This window comes from Ambystoma mexicanum, chromosome 3p (genome assembly GCF_040938575.1).
Source record: "Ambystoma mexicanum isolate Mex_15411 chromosome 3p, UKY_AmexF1_1, whole genome shotgun sequence".
In the NCBI taxonomy this organism is placed as follows: domain Eukaryota; kingdom Metazoa; phylum Chordata; class Amphibia; order Caudata; family Ambystomatidae; genus Ambystoma; species Ambystoma mexicanum.
In genome coordinates, this window is record NC_090925.1 from 553,339,928 (window position 1) to 553,360,534 (window position 20,607).

A 20,607-nucleotide genomic window follows, 5' to 3' on the forward strand; every position below is an offset into this window, starting at 1 on the left:
GGGACCACCAGAGTTCCAGACTTGAATGTGGAACATTGATGGTTCTAGTAAGATAGCCTATGAGAGAGCTGGTTTGTCCACCGGGCAATACAGGGACACTTCCAAAGACTCTAAAGGGCTGGATCCTCAAGAAAGCATTGATACTAGTTGGTCCCACTAATCCAAGGGCTGAAGCACTGCTCAGGGTCTTCGGAGATCAGGCAGAGGGGCAGGGCTTCACCTTGCCAGACACTGGAGAGGGTGCTGTGTCACTTCAGGAGTCATCATCGGGTCATAAACACACTGCTCTTCTTCCAGGGATTCTTGGCCCCAACGTAGATCTCACAAAATGGCTGCAGTAGTTGACCCCTTAGCCAAAATTAGAGCTGGAAGCAAGTCCAAGCACACCAATGTTAAGGATCCTCATCCAGTGATGTGGACTGGGAATCGACAATCTCAGCTGCTTTCCTGGGCCACACATATGCAAAAGGCTCACTAACCTGCGAAAGCGGCATCTTTCCTGGGCAAGGCATGACCTTATAAGGACTTTCCTAACCTGAGAATGCCAATGTGCACGCCAAAAATAATGCAAAAACAGTAAACCTGTAACTGCTGCCACCAGCTTGTCTTTAGGCACATATAAAAGTAACCAAAAATGCCATCTGTAAAAAGCTAGGGTGATACAAACGTATCCCCATTGCACTCCACTGTGACAAATGAAGGGTATTCATTGTTTCTCCCAAGGCAATGCCTACCCCTTTGAGGCTAGGGGGTGAGCCCTATTCGCTAAACCCTCCATAAGGGTCTAGAAAAGTGGGACTACCCTGAGAGAGACTCTACTTTAAGGGACAAGGACTCCCGTTCCTGTAAGGAACTCCCTAGACCATCCACCGTAGCCACATATGTGGGATCATCGAATATGAAGACCATTATGAAATCCAGAGACTTGGCTGTAGACAAAACTCATATACTCCATTATGCCCAAGGAGGAGGATCTGTCTCTTTAAGGAGGGACGTGGATTTAACCGAGATGAGTAGGCTTGAAAGAAGGAGCATGCGCAGGAGAGGCGAAGCATAGCAAGAGAGAGAAGAGCGTAAGCAGGTGAAACCCCTTGACATGATGCCTGGAGAAGGCAGAGCTGAGGAGTGCTGCAGAGTATGTGACTTTCAGAGGAGTCCTGAGCATCGGAGGCAAACGCTGTAGGCTCTGTGTTTCTGAGCAGGGAGAAATTGAGGAGAAGAGAATCCTTATCCCTGTGGTGGTGGGACCATGACGACTTCGTGGTGAGTCTTGCACCTGTTGAATAGCGCCAAAACTACCCAGCGGGGAGTAAACCAGACACCTTGTGACCGCATCTAGACCTGGCCGCAACAAGAGAGAGGACTGCGAATTAAAATTACATTTAAAATTAAATTAAAATTACTAATGTGTAGAAAATGATTTCCTAATACCATAAAATATTTGTATTTAAATATTCTTTGGAAACCATTTCTTTAGGGCCAATACCCTTCATAAAATGTGTACAAGTTCAGTTGCCACATAAATGTGACACCTCTGCCGCCATATTCATCCCTGCATACAACATATACTTCTTAGCATATTTATTTTTTGCAAAGTAAAACTACCTTCTAAGAACACAGAACTATAAGGATTTCAAGGTAAATTAAGACCTAATGATTTAAACTGGCAGACCTTAGGGAGCTGCAAAGGAAAACTCAGGATTTGTGCTTCCAGTTTAGAAAGTCACTTCGAGAGTCGATACCACATCCATACAATATAAAGCAACTGGCGTTATTTTTCTCATATGCCAATAGCAATGGTTGCCATGAATAGCCCCACATTCTTGATCTAGCTGTTTAAAGGCTTGATGGAGTTTATTAAAAATATAGTCCTCCAATTGTCCAATAGTAGCATTATTTTTTTTTTAAACTTAAGTGCATACATTCATTAACTTCCTGGAGTGGTTTCTTTAAATCCCAGGAACATTTCAACATACAATGTCTTTGCTGGGAAAACCTCTGAATCTTATTTCTTTTCTCACTGTATTACCATATTTTTTTATTCAATCATTCCCAATAGTCTATATATTCCATTGTAACCCAATCGGTGTCCTAACTAGTAGTAAAATGCCATCAGCATAAGTAAAGCACAGGATTAGTATTGTTCTTAACCTGTTTGTAAAATTATTAACCTTCAGCAAGTATAGTGGCTAACAAGGCAGAGGGCCAAAATAGTCCTGCTTGAGCCCACGCCACTTCTCAACTGCTTGTGTTAACACCCTCTTTGTATTTAGTATGATTTGTACCACAGTGTGTGATAATATCTTTAACAGTCCATCAGGAATGACCCATCTATTTCACTTCGAGCCAAGCTGATGATGTTATATAAGTGCTGTATACGCCATAAAGGCCACGCACACCAAAGAATCAAGATTGGGCAGGACATTTGTCTACAAAACATGAAATACAAACATACACTACAATACATTTCAACTCTTACCCATCCCTGTTTGAAATACTGTTTTAAGGCAGGACAACAGTTTATTAATAGAGACCCATCCTATCACTTCTTTTAAAACTGCGAAGAAAATGTGATATAGGAGGCAGGCACGAAGACATAATTCGAACAGGCCTTAATTAGAACATGTAAAAAATACGCTTCTCTAGTCCCTATCGTTTGGATGGAATCCTTACGTTTACAAAACAATCAAAAGGGTGCTCATTGTGTTGTGGCATCATAAGGAAAGTCTTCGGTCCAAAACTTAAACTGACCGTTCAGTAGCCTACTCTGGAAAGAAAGACGATGGAATGGAATTTTAAGCTGCTGCTTTTCTCTGGGTTTCTCCACACAGGAGACTTTACTGGAGGCTGGTTTCTGACCTCCACCCACTGGTGCATGAAGTCTCCGAAGACTTTTAAGTAGGGTCTCTTCACGAAAAACTTAGATGCTTAAAGTTTAAAGGAAAGCAACTTTTTAAGTAGAAAAAAGTTACAAACAAGTTTGTTTAATAGGGCCTCTTCCAGTTACCTGCGTTCATCTCCGGGGATATTGGAGTTTGTCCTTTACGTATTGGAAAGGCAACTTTCATTAATGTTTCCTGGTTGTTCTGGGTCTCGGTCCTTAGGTAGGCAGTGGGCATCTCCAGCCCTACTTGAGTTAGTCTCTCGCCCACGCTGTTCCTTGGTTAACCCCTCATGGGCTATGACTGTCTGTGACCCTTGTAGTGTCTTGGTTCACTTCTCGCTGGTCGTATGCTTCTCTCGCTTTGGCTTTGGGTAGGATGTATGTTTTTTTGTCCCAGTTTGTGGTGGCTTTTCAGAGGCAATGGGTGTCTCTTGCCCCTTAAGCTCCTCGGTTGGCAATGGGTGTCTCTTGCCCCTTAAGCTCCTCGGTTGGCCCTTCATGAGCTACATGTCTTCCCGACCCTATTGGTTCCTTGATTAGCCCCTGCCAGGCTACGGCCATCAGTGGCACTCCTGGTTTTTCGATCTTGCCCCTATGTTCCTCATTTGGCCCTTCTTAAGCTATGGGCCTCTTGGGCCTGTAAGTTTTTAGTTTGCTTATCATGGGTTCTGGCCTGGATTAACTAGTCCCAAAGAGGGTGGCTCTCCCTTGTGAAGAAGGAACAAACTCACAGGCTTTGTCACAAAGACCTTGCTCATACTCTCAATTGGAGTGATGGCTCCATAAATGTTGAACTGTCTCGCAAACCCTTTTTAAATATTAGGATGATATGGTCCTTGAAACAGGATGATGGCACTACAGAATATTGTATCACATTGACAAAAAGATTTCTTAGGACTTCGGACAACCATCGGGTCTAGCTTTCAACTCTACATTGGTCCACCTATCAGGTACCTGACCCCTGAAATGCTTAAGATTCGTTTTAGTCTCCTTAATTTTCAGGCTAGAGAAGAACCCAACCTTAGTGGCCAATTCCTCAGTAGTTTCTGGAAACTCCTTCATGTTCATTAATAAGCAACAAAAAATGTTCAGGATTTTGAGATGCGATCACTCATAACATGTAATGATTTTTACATGTAACAAGCAATCGCCCATAATCGTAATCCATTTGAACAAATCCTCACTTGATAATGGGGCCAGGTGACAAAAGTTACCAAGAGTAACTCTTTATTGCTGGAGAGAATATTTTCAATTCACTAAGATGTTATCAGTAGGAGCCTGGACCTACTCTTCCCTTTCCAGGAGTATGTCATAGTTACAATTTAAAAACATGGTAGTAGAAGACTACACCCAGTGACATATTAATTTTTCATTGTCTATAATCATTTTATCGAGATAATGGTTCTGGGTTGAAAAGGTTCCCTATTCAACCCCAACCTGTAGTAGAGAATTGATGTTTCTTCAGAGTGTAACACACTTATATATAGATTGCTTTTTAGAAGTTTGTAAAATATTGTATGACACCAGGGATTTCACTTTATAGCCTTGCATAATTTCAGAAACCCCACTGCATTTGTTTTTAATAGACCTGGCATTATGTGTGACGTGGAAGGTGGAATGGCCTTGTTGGCCCTCCTTTAACTCTAAGTTTGAAAATTCAGCTATACAATACTAACCACCATGGGCATCTGGACAGACTGACGATCTAAAGCTATTCTTTCTGCATGCTCGAAAGTGTGAATAGTGGTCAAAATGAATTCCTGGAAAATGTGAGCTCTTGATGTTTGATTCTAAAGCAGTCATATATTAAGGCCTTGGCTGGACCCTTTGCCTTTAATAAACCTATATCTTAAAAAGTTAAGGTTTTGGTTGATAGCTTTGTAGTGACCAACACACACAAAATCTATCTCAATTGACAATTAAAATGGCATATTGAAATATACAGCTCTTTATCTGAGTGGAACGCAGACATATCATGTGCAGAATTTGCAAAGGTTTCTGAAATTAATGTGGTCCTTGTTATAAGCAGACTTGGTTTTACTACTCAGTTGAAGAAGCTTGGCTTTATTTCTAACTGTTGCCCATTGGACTTGTGGATCCCTAAAACAAGTCTGTATTTCAAATTAACGGTCATATGAGGTATTTACCTTATGAATTATTGTGTTGGGAGTACCACACGCAATAAATGCTGAATGGTTACAAATAACCATTTTTACATTTCTTCAATGGTAGAGGTATATAACATTTTTAAAACCCAGCATTTTATGAATGTCTTTTCACTTACTTGAATCGTGGTTTGTTGGGGTTCGGATCAAGAGCGAGGTTGATAAGTAAAGTTTAGCAGAGTGAGGAGAATAGATGCGTTAGAAATAGTTTTCCGAATGCCAAATGGTTGGTGGTAAGAGTAGCACAGAGTTTGAAGGGCCATTGTTTAGGAGCCGGAGTGGAGAAGGATCTGTCACCATTGAGGATAAAGCAGGGATGGGGAACTAGTAGAAGGAGTTGGTAGGAAGATTGAAGTGACCGGGTATGTGCATATTAAGAAAAATTGAGTAACTGTCCTTGAGGAGAAAAGTGAATGTGCTTAAAATGGTCTTGACACAGAGGATCACATATGTGCTCAGCATGCTACCTTTGAAAACTACAAAGAAGATGTGGAAGGACTTTGACGTTCTATTACAGAGCTTTCTCTGGAATAAGCCAGCCAGGATGAAACTGTGGATGTTGGTTACCATTGGAGACAGGAGGTCTGGATGTGGCACATTTTCTTGCATATCACCTAGCGTTCTCGGCCAGGTTTTTCAAGCATATTATAGCCCGGGATACAGATGAATGGGCTATGGCTGAGGTGAGTTTACGGGGCCCTTTGACACTGATGGCAATTTTAACGACCAAATCCATGAGTACAACCAGAGTTGACCCAACTTCAAAATTCCAGAGGACATCATGGACTTGTTTGATGGGACTTTTGTAGGAAAATTCGTATAAACGTCTCAACTCTTCTATTTGGTATAACCCGGAGATTAAGGAGAAGAATAAGTTGCTTTTCTCGCTTGACTGGTTTCTTGGGGGTATTCATTTTTTTGGAGACCTGAGGAGAGGTGGCGCATGATTACCTGTCGATCAAGTGCGAGCACTGGGATATCTTCAGAACGGTAGTTCGCGTGACTATTTGAGACTCAAAAAGGCTATTGGAGTTTTCAGGAGAATGAATTAAATCTTCAGGTTTTAAACAGACAAGCAGATGTGGAGGGGCATCTTGCAAGTAAATATTACAAACTGATTGTTTCAAGGGCAAGGAACAATGAGGGCTTGCTGGAAGAATGGAGGGAGAGATTGAGGTATGACTTGCTAGAATTTGTGGCAATGTCTGTTTTTCGTCTGAGTTTGGGAGAGAGATCATGTTAAATTAAGATACTGAACAGAGTTTACTGGACACCTAAGAGATTGCACAAACGTGGTATGTCTGATTCTGATCATTGTTGGGGGTTGCGTCCATATGCTACGCACCCTTGAACATATGCTCTGAGAGTGTGTCAAAGTGAGGAACTTGTGGGGGAGTGTGCATTATTTTTAACACGATTTTGGAAAGCTCTATGGACTTTAATTTTGCCACCCTAATCCTAGGGTCTGATGAGTTGCTAGAGAACCTTTGTTCTGCCCAAAAAAAAATGGCTGTTCAGGGGCTCGCTTGTGCAAAAAAACTTAATCTAAAGTGTCTCTGAAAGAGGCGGATTGGTTGGAGGAAATGTTCAAACTTGGTGCTATGTAGAGAATAATATTCCATCGATTTAAGAAAAGAGCCTCATTTGAGAAGATTTGGAGTAGATTCATGGAACTGTACTAACACTGTATTTGATTCTGTCTGTGGTGGTTAACTTGTAAAGTTGTGAATTTTATAAATTGCAAATAAAAGAAATAATATTGAGTCCAGGAAAAGGAGGACAGCAGAGTAAATACAATAGTGGGCAAAACAAAGCACCTTATAGAGGCTCCTCAGTCGAAAGGGGAGCTTAGAAAGATCTGGAGAATATGGTTGAACATTTTCAAACCAGTTATAAATTGGGCCACAATATTCTACATAAGCTGCAGAAATGGGAAGGCCAATAAGAAGTAAGAAGTATGTCACTGTACTCTAGCCATGGCTGGACAACTGCTGTAAAGGTGGAAGTGGGCATTGGGAGACGAGGGAAGAATTGACAGAGAAGGCAATATTGCTGATAACCTGATGAGGTAACATCACTTATCTGAGTGCAAAGAGAACCTTCTTTGTCTATTATGAATCGCAGATTACATACCGATCAGGTAGGGAGAGGGAAATAAGTATGCAAGGCACTCCCTGAGGCAATGGAAATGTTGGCATTTCAGATGCCTATATCCTCACCCCCTTCAGGCAGGAGGCATAGGGCTGCTGCTTCACCATTTCCACTGTCATCTCCCAAACAGGGATGGCAATGGATTTTATAGGGTGTCAAAACATGACATGCATACATTCTGAAATTCTTCATGTGCAGTGCTATTTCAGAAAAGCTTAATGTTTTACCACCCATTGTGTGGTAAAAGCCTAACACTGCAGAGACCCTTGTGTTACCACGTGTGGTATTCAATCTGCAGTACTTGTGAGGCGCTGAAAAGAGACCTGTTCTTGTGAATTGGTTATCTTTTGAGTCTTGCTGGCCACATCAAAATGCCATTCATTCTAAACACAGGACATTTAATTTACACATGATCTGTGCCCACTGTAGGATGAAGACATACTATTTTGTCTAATGGGTTTCATGAGCAGGTTTTTCAAATGCATCGTTTGTTGTTGAAATGTTTTGTGAATACTTACTTGAACATCCCAGTGCTGCAAGCAAATATGCGTATGGGTTATCAGACTTGGGCAAAGTGAAAAGGGAAGTTCACCATAGTCATGCTGTACTGTTAAGGCAAATTAAGGGGTCCATCAAAGCACGTGTGTGTAGTGTGAACTTGAACATTTTGTTTAATATGTGAAGACTATCATTGATGAAATGTACATGGTCACAGGAGTAAATACTTTGTCATATATTGTACATGTGTAATTAAATAAATGTGTTTCCTTAACTTCTGTTTTGTGTTTGTGCAGGATTATAAAAGTCCCTGACCTACCCCAAGCACTTTGCTTTCAGATCAGAGGAGCTTCGCCACCGTATGTCCATGCAGTAGGACGAGGTAAGAGCCACGAGTTGCAGTGTGTATTAAGACATAGCTAAGTCACGAGAAAGTGTATACAGAAAGGATGTATGGCAGTCATGAAAATTCCTCCAGAATTAATTGTATAAATGTTTTGGATACTTAAGAAGTTCAATTGTTGGAAATAACATGTGACATTAAAACAACTATAAAACACCTCAATCATGCTGCCGCGATTGTCCCGCAGACTCCCATTACAGTGTTTTAGTGAGGACATTGGTGACTGGAGCAGCAGGCAAGTGCAGAAAGAACTTTCTCTGTTTCTCTAAAATAAATAGCTTTGTTGGCAGGACAAACTCCTACTTGGCAGATATATGTATCAGAAAGTACTCAAGTCTATTTATCCTGGAGTTGGAATTGCATCCAGAGGTGGAAGATCTCCCCTTTTTCATTTATCGACAAACCCAGTAGTAAAGAGTCTCTTGGCTGTACCCGTTTCACCCTTATTGAGACCACTGCTGGTTTGTTGTAGTGTGAGGGCTGAGCAGGAGGTTTAGCCGCTACTCACCCTTGTACTCCTACAGGGGCAGTATTAATTTTGTCGCATAGGTACACAGTCCAAAGTGAAATATAGAAAATCTTTAATAGTTTTACTAATACAAAAGTCACAGATAACGTCTGCCGCTGATTGTTTAAAGTGGACCATGGCACCTTGCATAAAAGAAAATCCCCTTTCATTGAGTACGTTTATCAACATCAATTTCACATACCTCCCATAGCCAACCCTAAAACCCACCACCCTAGTGAGCCCACTCAGAGGTGTTGAACAGCTACTCACCTGAACCTACGCAAAGTCCCAACCACCTAAAGTTGGCCGAAACTGCCCCGTGCGACTCACCAACTTCAAACCCTCGGAACAAGACAGAGGTGACCCTACATCAATAACCAAAGGACTCACCAAAAACAACATCAGAACCTAAAGGAAAACCAGTAAATGACAGAAGCACAAGGGTAAACACCCCCTCGTTCAACAGCCATAACTTCAACTACAAGCAACAACTAATTACAAAGAGTAAAGACCTTTCTGCAGGGACTGTGAAACATACCGATCCAAAGAGGATTCCCACTCAAAGAAACCCAACCCACAACCCATATGTCATGCCCCGCCACAAGCAAGACAAACCAGAATGGACAACAGAAATAAAAAGCAAATCCCTCCCGCACACGAAGGTGCCTGCCAGCAAGAGATCTCAACTCCAAAAAACCTGGTGAAGAAGATGCCAGATGGCCCAAGGATACATAAAATGCACACAACAAAGACAGACTACATTGCTCACTACCTCTCCACATACGACCACCTGGTAAGTAAAGAAGAATCACCAACAGCAAAAAACCCACAGTCAAGTAGCAAAACAAATACAGACCCCATCAGCACGCCAACCGCAACACGACCTTTGATAAGCCCTCCAACCCAGACAAAACCATGGACAATACCCCAGTAAGATTCAGGAACATACTTGAATCCAGTAGCCTCCTCAGGCCATACATCACCAAAGACGGAAACAAAGGATGGGCACCAACACTACCCACCAGTCGGTTTGAAACAAAATCAAACCCTTTCATCAATCTGATCAGTCTACTCGACGCAGAGACAGACCACCAAAGAACTCCCCCCTCCCAACAGGCACAACTAAGAGAGAACCACCAGCAATGGAAACCCAGCCACCACACACCAAACTGAACTGACAATACAAACAACAACCCAAAAGGAAGACCAAACTACCTACAAGGCAGCCTACTCAATGTTAATTCCATCGCAAAGCACTCAACAGAAATCCATGCCTTTCTAAGCGAAGGAGGCACAGATGTGCTCTTTCTTACAGAAACCGAGTTATCAAACAATTACTAATCCATCGCAAAGCACTCAACAGAAATCCATGCCATTCTAAGCAAAGGAGGCACAGAAGAGCCGCGCCACTCAACCCAACTGATGTAGAAGACTGTGAATCCCTCCTCATCAAGATCAAACTCAACAACCAAGCCAAAATAGTATTCCTCCTGATCTACAGACCACTATCTTACAACCCCAACTTCGCAACAAAACTAGTGGTCTCTGCCATCAGATTATCAACCTGCCACGACAACCTAGTCACATTGTGAGACTTCAACATTTTATTTGAAAATGAAAACGAAACCACAGCGAACGCACTCTGCACACTCCTGAAAGCATTACTTTTCAAACTAATAGTAAATGGATCCACCCACAATGCAGGACACACCTTCGATGCAATCTTCTGCAGAGAAGGACTATGTGCATCAGCACCACCTACATCGATGAAATGGAGTGACTATTCCACATCACTCTCCAAACGTGCCTACATGCCGGAAAGGAAATAATCCAGGCCGGCAAGAAAAGAAACTAGAAGAACCTCGACCTGGAGGCCTTAACAAACTTACTAGACTCAGCCCCACCGAGCAACACAGAACCCACCGAAACAACCCTAGGTGCAGCAGAAAACACTCAACACCAGGATCACCAAGGCCCTAGACCACCTGGCACCAGTAAAACCGTTCAAAGCCACACCAAAAAGAACTGGCCACAAAATGGTACTCGGAACTAAAAAAACAAGCGCAGAATGGAAAAAACACGGAGAGAACAATACAATTGACAAGACAAAATAAAATATCAAAGACAGCCCAGAATATACAAATCAACAGTTCGCAAAGCATAAAAATAAATATTGCTCTACAAGAATTGAACCGGCAAACAATCCACAGAAAGAACTCTTCAAAATCATCAAAGAGATGAGATAAAAAAAAACTGGATCCTGCAAGAAATCGGTCATCCCGACATATGCTCTTTTTTACAACCTCACTAACCACCCGAGACCAAATATAGAAACAATTCAGCAGACCATCAACGTAACCCAGGCCAACACAATCACAACCGCTGTACAACAGACAAGGGACGAAACACACTACAGCAAAATTCACCTGCATAGAACCCATCACAGAAGAAAACTTTGCCACACTGATAAAGGACACCAAGGGACCCCTACCCACCCGACATCTTCAAAGATATGCTCAACCACAGAACCGCAGCAACACACTTCCGGAACCAAATGAAGCTCTCACTCAAAAAAGGAATTGTACCATCTGTAAGGGAGGCATGGTTTCACAAGTATGAAATTGACATAAGAGTTACAAGTTTTAAAACCTTTATTCAATTCTTAGGGTTTGGAAAAACTCCTACTTTGCCCTATAGATATGATGGGAGTAGTCTCTACCATCAAATAATAATGAAAACAGTCTTAGTCTTTGTCAAATAAAAGGGCCTATGCTTCTAAAACCTAATGTCTGCCATATTTCGTATACAAAAAGTGTGTAAAGGGGAATGTGTATGCAAAGGAAAGTCAGTGTTCTAACATAAAAGATCAAGGTGGCTGAGTCAGCTCTCCTCCCCACGTTGGACTCTCCTCCCCAGAGTTAGGCGGCCCCGGTATATAGGAGGATGATGCACTGTGGCTTAGCTTATCAAAAAAGGCAGTTTAAAAACGTGGGTAGATGCCTGCTTGGCCTTCCACGTTAAAGTCACTTATCTTTAGTTCACCAACGGTTCTTTCACAGTTCAACAAAAGTCCACGTAGGTCTCCCTCACTCGGGCTCGGACCTCTCAAGGCATCAACAGTTTATGTAGGTCTCCCTCAGTCGGGCTCAGACCTCTCAACAAAGAAATCACAGCACTTGCAGGGGTTTCTATCCCCAAGATGTATTCACATTCTTTAGGGGTTCCCTTCCCCTATCTGATTTTACATCCCAGGTCTCCCTCGGTTGGGGGTTCAGAACTTCCACTGATGTCGAAGACTTTTTAATGTGCAAGGCTTTTTCCATAAACCTCTACAGGATCACTTTGATTTTCACTTCATCTCTCCCTTATGGTATTTGCCCCAGTGTCTCTTGGTCTTGGTTGTTCCATAACACAGCCAACACAGTTCAAAGATATCTTTCTCTTAAAGCAAACACCTTTTCACTTCCCCTTTCGGCGCAATTAATCTTGACCATTGCGCATTTCAGAGTTTGTTCACTTGCTGCTTTATAACAAGAGATCAAACATTTTTGATGTCTTTTAAGTGGGCTACTTCCTTTCGCCGGGGCCACTCGACTAATCTCTATCGCTGGCCTCACAGTTATCGGTAACTTTAGAGTTTCTTTTTGCGTTTCATGAGCATGCGCGCAACCTTCACTTGAGATACACTGTTGCAGCTTCAATCTTTCCTTGGCACAAACCGGCCTTTCATGTTTTTCGCTAACTCACCGGGTGTGTGCATTCCTTTCTTGTCTCTGCGGCTTTGATTCATGAGTCAAGGTTGATACCACAGGCTTGGCCTCGCCTCCCCGGGAGGGTAGCTGGCATCCTTGAAACACAATGCAGGCTGCTTCTTGTCTGGGATTTGGCTTTCCCTTCATATCCTTCATGGTTTCCTGGAGGCAACAATCACTTGTAGGGACCTTCAGGGTTTCTCCACCCTTCGCTCTGCTTCCTCGATCGATCGTCCTGCTCCAGGGGGTTCACCTTCGCCCCAGAAGATCTGCTCCTTGTCATGTCTCACTTTGCTCAGTGTGGGTCTCTATGTTCCGCCTTTTATCCGTTTGGGGGGGAGGGAGCTAATGGGTATGTGATTAAGGTCAAGTGCCTGACTTTGCCTGACATGATTTACGGGACATGTCCAATGAGATTTGCAAGCGTTAGGCTCTTTACTCTGTCGCCTCTTCCTCAGCCCAGTGTTTGTGTAGAAAGCAGTGGAGTGGGGTGTTGGGACATTGGAGAATACTATAAAATAGGTCTGGGTATGGGCCGGGAAAGGGAGGGATACTGCGTCTCACCATCGGCTGTCTCACCCACACTCCCGAAGATCCCCCACCCAGGTGATTCTCCTGTACTGGTCCACCCATAGGGTCTGGATCCAAAGGCAATGGCTGTGCCCTGGCCATCTGAGAGAGAGAGCCCCAGGGACTAGCAAGTGCGACACCCTTTGGTTTCTCACAGATCTGCCTTCAAATCACCATATGTCAAACCACTGACAAAAAAGGAATCGGTAAGCACAGAAATGTTAGCAACCACAGACCGATATCCAACCTGCCCTACCCAGCAAAGATGCTGTGTACAAAATCCTAGTTCAATAAGTTGAATCAAAAGGAATACTAGACCAGTCACAAGTTGGCTTCAGACAAATGAGAGGAACAGAATCCGCACTCTTATCGATATGGGACGACCTGAAAATAAACCCAGACCATGACGCCAAATTGGCCCTCATACTATTGCACATATCAGCAGCTTTCATCATAATCAGCCACGCAACACTGATAACAAGACTATTGGAATGTGGCAGACAGGAATCTGCACTAAAGTGGCATACCTCATTCCTCACAAACCGAACCGAAAGAACCTACCTACACCGTTCATCTCAAACACCAAAAATATATACTGCACAGTCCCACAGGGATCCAGCCTCTCTCCCCTTCTTTTCAACATCCACATGTGCCCATTGATGGAAATCATTAGAACCCATGGACTGACCACCTACAGCTACGCAGATGAGACACAACTGATTGTGAATATGAACACAAATCAAATAAACTCCCTCCACAACTGCCACACAGACATCTACAACTGGATGACAACGAACAACCTCAAACTGATACTGGAAAAAACAGAATAATGCTCTCATCCAAAGAAATCGACGCAGGCAACCCACAACTGGATTGGCCAGCCGGGATGGGAATGCAAATGGAGACTTCCAACATAGTAAATAGTGCTTAATAGTGCTTAATTCTCCCTACCTTAGAGACCCCCAGATATTTTGCTGGACGTAGGACTTTTTAATTTTCACCCTGGAGTGAGTGGGACCTTTTTCTCACTCTTATGTGTTTTGACCTGATTTGGATTATGTGTTTTCACTGTTTTTGGAGTCTGACAAACTCTGTAGGCATCTATTTTTCATATGGCGACACACAGCACCTTCAGTGCAGTGTTGCAGAGAAATCTCTTTAGATTTCTCCTAAGGTTTAAATACCTTTTCTTGGTGAACTACAGTTCCCAAGAATAATAAAGTGAAATTGATTTTACTCACCTTTTCTCTTTGTAGGTCCAGCACACAATATTTTATGTGGAATGTTGGTTACCTAGTAGCCCCTTATCCTACTCTTTCATGTAAGATTTTTATGTTACCCTCACTACTTTAAATGGCTGGTAGCAGTGGTTTAATTCTTCCTACCATTGTGCTTTTCTACTGCAGGATGAAACCTCAGCTGCAGTACAGCACCCATGGGTGACCATTCTTTCAAAATCTTTTTTTTCACCATTTTCTCTTTGTGAGGTCTTTCTTGGGGTTTACTCTGTGCGTTGAGACGGGTTTGAAACCTTTGTTTGTCTGGCCTTTGGCGGGCTTCAGCTCTGAAGCCTGACTCTGGCTCCAGTGTGTCTGAAAGGGCAGGATATGAGTGAGGTTCCCGAAACCACCATCCTTTGTCTCTATGAATGCCTGAATGCAACCAGTCCTGATTGGCTGGCTGGCTTTCCTTTCAGGACAGCCACTCTTCTATGTGATTGACAGTCTAGGCTGTGCATGAATGGGAGAAACCTGTTTAAAGGGCAAGGGTTTTGGGACTAGAGGCAGATTCGACCACTGGGAGAAACACCCAACGAAGAAACTGTGAACAAAGCTTGCTGCATCCTCCTGGACTTTTGAATTGCCTGGTGAAGCCCTGCTGCTGTGCTGAAACTCCTTTTTCATTTTGACACAGAAGCTCTGTATGGAACAACTTCTCTGCTTGGGTTAGTGGGACCAACTAACCCCGAGACACACTCCACTGGACCATCTTCCCCGACTGGCTGCTCTTCTTCATTGCTGCAAGAACCGAGTGCCAGGGGCCGAGCAATCCGTAGTCGAGTGAAACGTCTGAAATTCGGCTAGAAGCTCCAGGAATCTCCTAAGGATCCTCCAGAAGCAGGATGACCAGAGCTCAAGTCCCCTCACCCAGAGTGCAGGACCCAAGGAGTGAAGGAAGCCCTACCGGTATCCGAGATCTGTGATGGTGCAGTTTGCGAAGCGCTGAAACCGCGAAGTGCCGCTGAACCAAAAAGAGCCCATAGCTGCCGACGACCGCCCTAGTACCACTGCAGGAGCCCTCCAGATGTCGTCCTTCTTGTCCCCATGACTGAGGCTCAGGAACACAGGATCTGCACTGCTGTTGCAAGACAGAATCCAGCTGGACCACTCTTCTTCAAACCAGAGGTACTGTTTGTTTAGGCTTGGGGTACTAAACTCATTGTCTTTTAGCTGTGCTTTTCTAATTTGGGAATTGCATTGGATTACCCTTAAGAGTTGATATTTTTACAGGCTCAACCCCTCGTGACCCTACACACGCTTTTCTACAAACTCTAACTTTGTGCAAGACGGTTTCTGATCGAAGAAGTGCCTCAGCTCCATAGAGTGTGTTCCAACTGACTTTGGCTGTCCTGGCTCCCTGAAGACTCTTCTAGTCCATTGACGTTGATATTGGTTGTCCCTCATAGGTGGTAGCTTGTTGTGAACTGTTACTGCTGGGAAAGGCTTGTTTACATTTCATTGGAAGATTTAGATGTCCTCGCATTTACTGAGAACCTGTTTAACCTTTGCCTTTCTTAAACCTTTGCTTTCTGCAACGTCAGAATCTACAAAGTATAACTAGTGTGATTGCCATTACTGTCCTTGTGATTGAAGTCACCTCAGGGTGTAGGAATTGTGTATGAAGCATATCCAAAGATTATCCACTATCTTGTTTTGATTTGTAAAAGTAATTTTAAAGTATATTTAACTTGTTACATGCATTGCCTTTTTAAAGAACGCTCATTTAAAATTTGACGTTGAATACATAAATATTTATAACTCAAACCTTGAGTGTAAGTGTTACTTGGCTACTTGTATTTACGGATTTCATTTGTACAGCTCCACAGCATGCATTTATCCCTCTTTAGGTAGGCCTGGCTGCTCAGTCACACTACCAACCTGTGTAGTACAGACCTATACCAAAAGCTGGGTTACCTAATACCAAGCAGATAAGTGTTGTGTAGTCTCACACAGTGTGACTGCATCAATTCTTACCTAACAGCCTTCTGCACCTATGAGTCACAATGAGAACCACGCCCTCCCTGACCAGTCTGTAACCAGCACCCCTATGCAGCAATACCCTCCCCTGATCAACCTGGAGGGTTGAACATCTCCCAGCCTCTCTTGCACTTAAGACGGTGGCCCTCCCCTGTTCCCCCTGAGCACTTGTCTGACCCTGGGTCCAGGCCCTACTCCTAAGCATTTTCCAGGCCTCTGGGATGGGCGCATCCCCTCCCCCCTTGCAATTGTTTTCCTTTGCATTATTCCCCCCCTCTCCTTCACACCCCCCCCAGTACTTCCTCCTGCACTTGGCACAATCCAAAAGTCACAAGGCCTATTAGGACCATTACTGTTGTGATTATCCCCTGTTCCCCCCCCACACTTTTTTGCCTTGTGGTGCCTAGAAACACTTTTCTTGTTGTACAGTGCGCCTTATAAATGCCCAATAAGTAAAAAAAAGATGATAATAAACTCAAGCTCCGGTGCGGCTGTCAGGTTGCTGTAGGCAATGGCCCACACTATGTGTACTTTTCATACTTGAAACCGTGCCACTGGTCCCAGGTGCATGTGTTGCAGGGAAAACATGGTGGCCCCCATGTACGGTGAACGCTGAGTGCCGCACTGGATGAACAGGGACATGACCCCCCCAACCACAAGCAGGCCCACCACAGAGGAAAAGCACAGCGCCACAGGTGAGATGGCACCGTGACATGGAGAAGGCAGAATAGTAGTAGAGCGGGGGAAGGGAGAGTACTAGATTGGGAGACGGGAGAGTAGAAGAGTGGAAGAGTAGTAGACTGGAGGGAGACGAGTAGTAGAGAGTGGTTAAGTGGAGAGCGAGAGGAACATCGGAGGGACAAAGATAGGGGACAGAAGGAAGAAAGGAGGAAAGCAGAAGGGGGACAGGAAGAAGGGAACATCGGGACGAGGAGAACAAGGGCATGAAAGAACACCTCCATAGGCCTCTTCTTCATCTCAGTACCAGAGTGGTGTTTGGGGATATCTGAATTAACAAAAGAAGTGTGTATAACTGTGTGTTGTCGCCTCCTCATCTTGGTACCTTACTGATATGTGTCTGTATTAACAATATAGGGCTGATATGTGTTTGTCTCAACCACATGTGGATGTGTCTTACTAGTTGGTCTCTTTCTCATCCCAGTGTTGGGGTGATGTTTCTGGGGGCCAGTTTGAAGGGAAGAAAAGGGAAAGGGCTGGCAGTAGCCTAGTAAGGCTTGAGGGGATATAGGGTCCATTCTGCAAAGAGAACGGGCGATACCGTGTCTCACCTAAGGACGTCCTCTCCCCACTGCCCAAGTTCCCTCCACCCAGGTGATCCTCCCTTGCATGTCCAGCACCAGGGTCAGGATACAAAAGCAATGGCCTTTCCTTGGCCACCTGAGAGGAGGATACGGGGGAAAAGAAGTGAGGACGCCCTCAGGTTCCTCACAAAACCTTGAACCATCTTTGAGAGTTTGTGTGTTCTTGAGGCCATCTGTGACAGTATGTGTTTAAGAAGTGATACTGTAAAATCATTTCCGTCCAGCAGGAAAAAGCAATTAAAAAGGTGGAACTTTTAAATTCCCTTTTATTCACTTAAGCAATGCATACTTTACTCATTGATAATCTGTAGCTAAATATTGTGTGGATTACATTTGTAAATTGTGGCACTCAAATGTCCTATGTCTTGTACATAGTTATTTGTCGAAAGTATTTTCTTTAATAGGTTCTCACCACAATTGGGGGCATATTACTCGTGATGTAAATCGATCATGCATTAGTATTATTTTTAAACAGATCTTTGAGTTATAATTTTCAGTTTCTGAATCCTGTTTTACATGTGTTGGCTGCTTTTGCAAGCTCTCCATGTTTGATTCCTGTTCCTATATGTTCTATTTTACTTCTTGTTTCATCTTGTATTTTTGTGTTATTTCCTATTGGTCAGAGACCATCCCCTCTTGCAACCTCCAGTTTTCCCTGTTTTTCAAAATTCAGATATGATGTCATGAAAGGTGAGGATTTTGAGGAAGATGTTTTTGAAAAAAAATGTCTTTTTGAAGCACACATTTCCCTTTTTTTATTTTATTGTTTAAAGCGTGGATCTTTGCGTGGCGCACTGTACAAAGTGTCGGTAGCTGGCATTTGGACTGGCATCTTTTTAACAGCACAGTACTGTGAGGTCTGTGCATCCATTGGAATTAGTCATTGGTCAGCTTTTGTTGAAAGAGCCATTTTTTGAGAGATTTCAAAATTGGAGGATTGTGGTGGAATTTCCAAGCCGACACCGGGATCTAGTACCAGAGGGTGGGTGCATGACAAGAGAAAAATTGTTTGCGGGTCCTCTTTGCAGGCAAGTTGTGATTCCAGCCGTTTGGTCGATATCCCCTTCCCTTGCACTTGTGTGATCTGAATGACACCTGGCCTAGTAAGATTGTTGTCTGTTTTCCCTCTGTTTCCCCTCCCTTGCCTCGTCATGCCTTGAAACCATTGTGTATAGGCGCGTTATAAATGCCATACCATATAATATATATGATTTGCTCCATGAGCAGTGTGTGCCACCAGATATGTGATGCTTAGCTGCCAGATATGCTGGTGAATGCTTTGTAGATGATACATTCTGTATTGAACAGTATCCGGGCTTGGAGTGGAAGCCAATGTAGTTTTCATAGGATGGGGGTGATTCAGTCAGATTTTCATGCTCCTGTAATAAGACGTTCTGCAGCATGGTGCTCTGCTTTTAGGGGAGCCAAGTGAACAGCTGGGAGCCCTGTCAGGAAAGCATTTGTGCCATTGATGTGCAAGACGACCAGGGCCTGCACTACTGTCTTGAAGTCTTGCGGCAAAATGAAGGGTAGAGATTCTGAGACAGTTTATTTGCCAGGCTATTTTGGCCTTCTTGGCTTTGTGTTTGTGGAAGGACCAGCGGTTGTCAATGGTGAAGCCTAAGGATTTTGCAGAGTCTGCAAATCCTTCTAGGCGCATACAATTGAGGCATTGCAGAAAAGTTGTTTTTAGCGGGCAAACCGATGTGGACGAATTTAGTCTTGGATGGGTTTAGTTTGAGGTCAGCGGTTGGCATCCAGGTCTGGGTGATGGCTAGTTAATCGCAAAACTGAATTATTATGTCATGCATGCTATTTGTAAAGGTTAAAAAGGATTGGTGAGAGGATGGATTTGGGGAATTTCCCAGGAGACCTGGAGTCCGTTAGAATGCAGCAAGTTTATCTGGACAGCCTAATGTCTGCCGGCATGGTAGGAGGTAAACCAATTCAGCACAGTGCAAGAGAATCCCATCCTGTCAGCAAGGAGGGAGAGAAGGATGCCATGGTTCTCGGTATCGAATGCAGCAGAGAGGTCAAGGAGGATGAGCAGTCATGAGTCGCCCGTATCCCTTAGAGTGATTATTGCTAATTAATGTTCTCGTGTTAAGTTACATCTTACAATTTGGGATCTTTGTGAATCTCACAGGTGTGCATCTGGCCCAGGTGTTTTCACTCAGCAGAATAAATCTTGCAAAAAGGCTGCCTTACCCCTCTACGTTTTGGCAGCACATTTTCTGTTGATCGCATCTTCTGAAAACGGCTTGTACGTTTTTGGCACTCTTCTTCTTATTTGTTTTCTGGGCCAAAACTTTGAGCCTCTCAATTATTTATCAAAACCTCACTAGAGGCACTTTCATCATATGCAGACACATATATACAACAAGCTGTTGTTTAGCTTGGTCTCCACAAACACTGTATTTTCAAGGCACCTGAATTTATTCTGTATCATCTCATAGTGTCCACCCAAAGATTCCTCCAGCTTTCTAAGCATGTTTGAGAAATATACAGTACTCGAATACACTCAATTATAGTCCTCTCTCTGCTGGCCGACAATCCAGTGCAGCTGTGTGGTAACCCAGACCACATCAAAGACCTCTATTTTTGTTCTCTAAGAGATTTGTAATAAATACCATCTGAGCAAGCAATGGAATGCATTTCCCAAATCCCACATTTTTTGAGGCAGTGGCACTGTGATTCTATTTTTGTCCAGTAGCAAATGATGGGGCACGCCATTCATGTTGGGTTATCGTGCCACTAATTGCTGTTTACCACTATGGGTTTGAAAACATGGGTTTCAGTTACGTTAGAGTAGTTAATGTGCAACATAGTGATTATTTTAGGCCTGTATTTATTTTTTGAAGGATGCAAACAGTCATGATATCTTAGTATTTAATGGATTTCCCCCCCTCTACCCCCCAACTATCTGTAAATCTTCACCTGTTGACTCTGACTGTTCTACTGCTGAACCTTGTTTCCTCTTCTCCTGGCAGATTATGGAGTACCCCTCCCATGGTCGATTTCCACTCGGGACCAGCAAATAGCAATTTGTGATTTACATTCAGTCCTACACAAACGGGTCCATGTCAACTTATCGCAA

The 20,607-nt window shown here is 43.5% G+C and overlaps 1 protein-coding gene across 1 annotated transcript in view; it reads left to right on the forward strand.

Annotated features, from left to right (window-relative positions):
* The window catches only part of PREX1 (phosphatidylinositol-3,4,5-trisphosphate dependent Rac exchange factor 1), a 1,235,108-nt gene that overhangs the window by 947,596 nt on the left and 266,905 nt on the right, over positions 1-20,607 (forward strand). Inside the window, exon 19 of the mRNA XM_069651281.1 lies at positions 7,995-8,080. Within this exon, the coding sequence (XP_069507382.1) occupies positions 7,995-8,080 (86 nt within the window). The remainder of the gene's footprint in view (positions 1-7,994; positions 8,081-20,607) is intronic.